This window comes from Dreissena polymorpha, chromosome 11 (assembly GCF_020536995.1).
Source record: "Dreissena polymorpha isolate Duluth1 chromosome 11, UMN_Dpol_1.0, whole genome shotgun sequence".
Taxonomy (NCBI): domain Eukaryota; kingdom Metazoa; phylum Mollusca; class Bivalvia; order Myida; family Dreissenidae; genus Dreissena; species Dreissena polymorpha.
The window spans coordinates 7193174-7200068 of NC_068365.1; the positions used below are offsets into that span (position 1 = coordinate 7193174).

Consider the following 6895-nt stretch of genomic DNA (forward strand, 5'->3'; position numbering starts at 1 on the left):
TAAGATTATTACTTGTATGCTTCCTGAAAGTTATTAAACCTGGGCTTAATGCTGTATGCTTCATGAAAGTTATTAAAACTGGGCTTAATGCTGTATGCTTCATGAAAGTTATTAAAACTGGGCTTAATGCTGTATGCTTCCTGAAAGTTATTAAAACTGGGCTTAATGCTGTATGCTTCATGAAAGTTATTAAAACTGGGCTTAATGCTATATGCTTACTTAAAGTTATTAAAACTGGGCTTAATGCTATATGCTTACTTTAAGTTATTAAAACTGGGCTTAATGCTGTATGCTTCATGAAAGTTATTAAAACTGGGCTTAATGCTGTATGCTTCATGAAAGTTATTAAAACTGGGCTTAATGCTGTATGCTTCCTGAAAGTTATTAAAACTGGGCTTAATGCTGTATGCTTACCTAAGTTATTAAAACTGGGCTTAATGCTGTATGCTTACTTAAAGTTATTAAAACTGGGCTTAATGCTATATGCTTACTTAAAGTTATTAAAACTGGGCTTAATGCTTTTGTATAAAGTGTCATTCCAGGTTTGCCTGTGCAATATGCAAAGGTTAATCAGTGAGGACATTTGACACATTTAGGTAATTTTTAGTTCAAGGAAATCTCTTCTAAACAAAAATCCAGTCTTGGCGAAACAAGTCGTCTCAGATCAACATGTGTGACACTTCACGCATGCATTAAGCTCAGTTTTCCCAGAACTTTTCTTATATAAATTGTCAGTAAATAACAACTGCGCAGTTCAGCAAAGTTTTACCAGAATGTAGCTGATGATGTGTCTTTGTGTACAGGAGAAGGGAAACCAGTATGAGACAAAGGATGAGAGAGCAGCCTTGGAGTATTACCAGATGATGAAGGCAGGCCGGCCAGGGGAGGACACTCCAGAAGAAGAGTTGGAACAGGAGTAAGTCACAATTACCTGCCTTGAGTAGATATTATTTTTAATTAATAGACTCATAGAAACTTGGTAATCAGTTGAGTTTGCCAATAATGGTGTTGTATTTCACTGTGCATTGTCAAGTTGATTAATTTTTGGACATACTATCTTGAACAAAGACCTTGGACAAATGACCTTGGACATGCAACCGTGACATACTACCTTGGACATAATTATGACCTTGGACATATGACTTTGAACAAGCAACCATGGACATTCTACCTTGGACATATGACCTTGGACATAGGACCTTGGACATGTGACCTTAGACATGCAACCTTGGACATACAACCTTGGACATAGGACCTTGGACATGTGACCTTAGACATGCAACCTTGGGCATACTACCTTAGACAATGACCTTGGGCATATGACCTTTAACATATGACCTTGGACATGTGGCCTTGGATATACCATGCATCTCCAAATACTCCATAAAAGCAGAAAATAGTGTCCCTGATATGCCTGTGCAGACTTCACACGCTTATCTGGGACAACACTTTACGCACATGCATTTATCCCTGCTTTTCCAGAGTGCATATCAAATGTTTTTGACTGCGCCGGTTGTTGATTGGCTACGATGCATGTTTTCAGTGTTGAAGAGCAGACAGAACAGGTCGATATGGAGATGGAGGAAGGAGACGGCAAGAGGGCTATTAACTTCCAGGTTAGACTGCAGTCATATGACATGTCCATGACCATGTCCATATTCATCAGAGACATTGCTATCTTGTTGTCTTTGTCATAAAATAAGCCTTGTTCTAGGAAAACTAGGCTTAATATGCAGTCAGCAGAGGCTTATCAGAAACGACACTTTCCACTTTTTTGGAATTGTTTGTTCATACGAAGGCTTTTCTAAACGAAAATCCAGTCTAGGCAAAACAAGTTGTCCTTGATTAGCCTGTATGGACTACAAAGGTTAAATGGGACTACAGTTTACGCCAATGTATGGACTACAGAGGTTAAATGGGACTACAGTTTACGCCAATGTATGGACTACAAAGGTTAAATGGGACTACAGTTTACGCCAATGTATGGACTACAGAGGTTAAATGGGACTACAGTTTACGCCAATGTATGGACTACAAAGGTTAAATGGGGCTACAGTTTACGCCAATGTATGGACTACAAAGGTTAAATGGGACTACAGTTTACGCCAATGTATGGACTACAAAGGTTAAATGGGACTACAGTTTACGCCAATGCATTCAGCAGTGTTTTCACAGAAGACAGCTCATGTTCATTTCCATGTCAATAGTCGTCAAAGCAATTGCTATCTCCTGGTTATTTCTATAATATTTGTTATCAACATGGCTAAAGGCATATTTGCTTTGGTTGAATTCTGGTAAATTTTGACCTACATATGTAGCTAATATATTACCGCCCAATTACCACCTTACTAGTAATGTAGAATTTGTGTGTACAAATTTAGGGAAACGCATAATTATATTTCTTATTAATTTTCTTTGATCCAAATTTCTATTATTGTGTCAAAAACAAAATATTCAAAATGGCTGTCGGAAGTCAATACTGTATGTTGATTAGGATAATATTGGTAATGAGTTAATCCTTACTTAACAATAGTATTGATGAAGATTTTTACTTAACAATAGTATTGATGAAGATTCTTACTTAGCAATAGTATTGATGAAGATTCTTACTTAACAATAGTATTGATGAAGATTCTTTCTTAACAATAGTATTGATGAAGATTCTTACTTAACAATAATATTGATGAAGATTCTTACTTAACAATAGTATTGATGAAGATTCTTATTTAACAATAGTATTGATGAAGATTCTTACTTTTCACATAAATGAGGCTCGTTCTGGGAAAACTGGGTTGAATGCATGTCATGATGTGCTTTAAGTGTAGTCCCAGATTAGTTTTAACATGTCATGATGTGCTTTAAGTGTAGTCCCAGATTAGTTTAAACGTGTCATGATGTGCTTTAAGTGTAGTCCCAGATTAGTTTAAACATGTCATGATGTGCGTTAAGTGTAGTCCCAGATTAGTTGAAACGTGTCATGATGTGCATTAAGTGTAGTCCCAGATTAGTTTAAACGTGTCATGATGTGTGTTAAGTGTAGTCCCAGATTAGTTTAAACGTGTCATGATGTGCTTTAAGTGTAGTCCCAGATTAGTTTAAACATGTCATGATGTGCATTAAGTGTAGTCCCAGATTAGTTGAAACGTGTCATGATGTGTGTTAAGTGTAGTCCCAGATTAGTTTTAACATGTCATGATGTGCGTTAAGTGTAGTCCCAGATTAGTTTAAACGTGTCATGATGTGCATTAAGTGTAGTCCCAGATTAGTTTAAACATGTCATGATGTGCATTAAGTGTAGTCCCAGATTAGTTTAAACGTGTCATGATGTGCATTAAGTGTAGTCCCAGATTAGTTTAAACATGTCATGATGTGTGTTAAGTGTAGTCCCAGATTAGTTTAAACGTGTCATGATGTGCATTAAGTGTAGTCTCAGATTAGTTTAAACATGTCATGATGTGTGTTAAGTGTAGTCCCAGATTAGTTTAAACGTGTCATGATGTGCATTAAGTGTAGTCCCAGATTAGTTGAAACGTGTCATGATGTGTGTTAAGTGTAGTCCCAGATTAGTTTTAACATGTCATGATGTGCGTTAAGTGTAGTCCCAGATTAGTTTAAACGTGTCATGATGTGCATTAAGTGTAGTCCCAGATTAGTTTAAACATGTCATGATGTGCATTAAGTGTAGTCCCAGATTAGTTTAAACGTGTCATGATGTGCATTAAGTGTAGTCCCAGATTAGTTTAAACATGTCATGATGTGTGTTAAGTGTAGTCCCAGATTAGTTTAAACGTGTCATGATGTGCATTAAGTGTAGTCCCAGATTAGTTTAAACATGTCATGATGTGCGTTAAGTGTAGTCCCAGATTAGTTGAAACGTGTCATGATGTGTGTTAAGTGTAGTCCCAGATTAGTTTAAACATGTCATGATGTGTGTTAAGTGTAGTCCCAGATTAGTTTAAACATGTCATGATGTGTGTTAAGTGTAGTCCCAGATTAGTTTAAACATGTCATGATGTGCGTTAAGTGTAGTCCCAGATTAGTTTAAACGTGTCATGATGTGCGTTAAGTGTAGTCCCAGATTAGTTGAAACCTGTCATGATGTGCGTTAAGTGTAGTCCCAGATTAGTTTAAACATGTCATGATGTGCATTAAGTGTAGTCCCAGATTAGTTTAAACGTGTCATGATGTGCGTTAAGTGTAGTCCCAGATTAGTTGAAACCTGTCATGATGTGCGTTAAGTGTAGTCCCAGATTAGTTGAAACCTGTCATGATGTGCGTTAAGTGTAGTCCCAGATTAGTTTAAACGTGTCATGATGTGCGTTAAGTGTAGTCCCAGATTAGTTGAAACCTGTCATGATGTGCGTTAAGTGTAGTCCCAGATTAGTTGAAACGTGTCATGATGTGCGTTAAGTGTAGTCCCAGATTAGTTTAAACATGTCATGATGTGCATTAAGTGTAGTCCCAGATTAGTTTAAACGTGTCATGATGTGCGTTAAGTGTAGTCCCAGATTAGTTTAAACGTGTCATGATGTGCGTTAAGTGTAGTCCCAGATTAGTTTAAACGTGTCATGATGTGCGTTAAGTGTAGTCCCAGATTAGTTTAAACATGTCATGATGTGCATTAAGTGTAGTCCCAGACTAGTTAAAACGTGTCATGATGTGCGTTAAGTGTAGTCCCAGATTAGTTTAAACGTATTTCAAATAAGTTAACATTATTTATACATAGAAAATCATACAACATTAATTATATATTTATGTTAGAAAGGGATTAGAAGGAAAGACAACGTCCTATAAGCTTCTTCTCCCAGATTAGCCTGTATAGTCCACACAGGCTTATCCTAATACGGGACGACACTTTGCACATTTATGGAATTTTCTATATAAAAGAAATGTCTTCTAAACAAAAATCCAAAAAAGTGTTGTCCCAGATTAGCTTTTCCGACCTGCACAGGATAATGTGGGTGGACTCTTTATCCACATGCAGCCTGTTTGTCAAGAGTTTGGCTCAAATAAGTTGCCACATATAAGTCAGTAATATATTTGTTCCCTAGAAATAAAAAACTTAGTACTGACAAAAACTTTGTGATGTATTGAATCATGTTTCTTTATACCAACAATATTTTTTTAAAGTTGGTTCTGATGATTCTAAATGCATGCTCTATGTTGACATGTTGTAGATTGAGAAGAATAGGGGTCTTACAGCCCATAAGAAGAAAGAGTTGCGCAATCCAAGGGTGAAACACCGCATGAAGTATCGCCGGGCTCAGATCCGACGTAAAGGACAGGTATACTGACATGAATGAATCTATGACTAGATATTGTTTACCCGTTCACATAAGACACTTTAATTACTCAGGGGGAGACTTTTGTTTATTTAATGACTTTCGTATTTGTCAGTAATATATCATTTTGTAGGAATATAATTGTATGCTAGTAAATTTCACAATAATGTAATTATAATCTGAATACATTTAAATAAGCCTGCTTATAAACCATGCAAAAGAAAATCAACGCAGCCTACCTCTAAAGGGGAAACAGTTTACCCAAATCAGGGTTTCTTGTGACTATTGGTAGCAGCAACTGTAGATGACATGAAAAATTAATTAAAGTTTTAAATATTAATCTATAAATGCATGTATTGATCTCTAATTGTGCTGTGGTATTCAGTTCCGAGCACCAAGAACCGAGATGCAGAAGTACGGGGGAGAAGCATCTGGTATCCGAGCAGCAGTCAAACGAGGAATAAAACTGAAATAGTAACATGATTGGAAATGTGGAAAACAGAAAAGTTATTCATTGAAAAACAATTGATATTGTGTTCATAAGGAGCCAAACTAAAATAATGAACAGTTTACAGTTTGTTTATCAAACAAAGTGTTGGTTATGTACTGAGGTATAATTAGCGCACATTTATGTTTGAAATAAAAATGTCTTACAAAGGGTGTATATATTTATATGATCGTTAACTACAGCATTTTCAAAATTGTTATTCACGCCTCGTGTAGTTCTTACCCCACATGAGGCAGTTTAGAATTCGTTGAAGATTCCACTGGAATGCATTTTCTGATTAAATGTTAAATAAGGATTGGAACTAAATGTGGCTTCTAGTTTAAAAAAAAATACAATGAGCTTGTTGTGCCTATGATTTAAAAATACTAACACCTGTAAACAAGTCTTTTTTTTATTTAAAATTTCAGCATAACATAAAAAAAATACTTTTGAACCTTTCTGCAACCCTATAACAATGAGTATGAGTTTATGATTAATTTTTTAAATATTTATTACCTACATATACTCAGGGACATATACAAACTGTTTGTATAGGTCCCTGATATACTACACGAGTATAAAATTACTAAATCCCTTTGCAAAAAGTAAATATGATCGAGTGAATCATCAATTTAGGCTTACTTAAAAATACTTAAAGTGCTGCTACAAAATAATTAATCTGAGACTCGAAGTAATGTTAACATATACCGAGACAATTTAGTTAACTTGAGTTAAAGTTCTCTTTCACTGAATGATTTTCTTAGTAGAATACTGGCTTCTGTATTGCGTTAGAATGTTATGCTGGTTAAAGAGGGTATATACAATTTTGTCAAATATTTATGAATTTATATAAAATGTGTAAAAAATTATTATATATATATATATATCAATATAAATTAAAATAAAAGTTAAGAAGAACATGTGTCGAAAAATGCGAAATAAGCCAGATATTTAATTCTGAAATTGAAAACGGCTGTACAGCCGAATTCGCCAGCATGTATACCATACATGTACGATGTGAATCTAAACTTAGTTTAACGGTTTATTTGAATTCCCGCAACGATATTTATTCATACGACACACGAACACTAACTCCGATCCTAATACAAAGACGAATGCTTCGGTT

The 6895-nt window shown here is 35.3% G+C and overlaps 1 protein-coding gene across 1 annotated transcript in view; it reads left to right on the plus strand.

Annotated features, from left to right (window-relative positions):
* LOC127850554 (something about silencing protein 10-like) overlaps positions 1 to 5940 on the plus strand; it is a 31216-nt gene extending 25276 nt beyond the window's left edge. Inside the window, exons 12-15 of the mRNA XM_052383674.1 lie at positions 804 to 916; positions 1544 to 1616; positions 5178 to 5285; positions 5668 to 5940. Coding sequence (XP_052239634.1) covers positions 804 to 916; positions 1544 to 1616; positions 5178 to 5285; positions 5668 to 5757 — 384 coding nt within the window. The 3' untranslated portion in view covers positions 5758 to 5940. The remainder of the gene's footprint in view (positions 1 to 803; positions 917 to 1543; positions 1617 to 5177; positions 5286 to 5667) is intronic.
* The last annotated feature ends 955 nt before the right edge of the window (positions 5941 to 6895 follow it).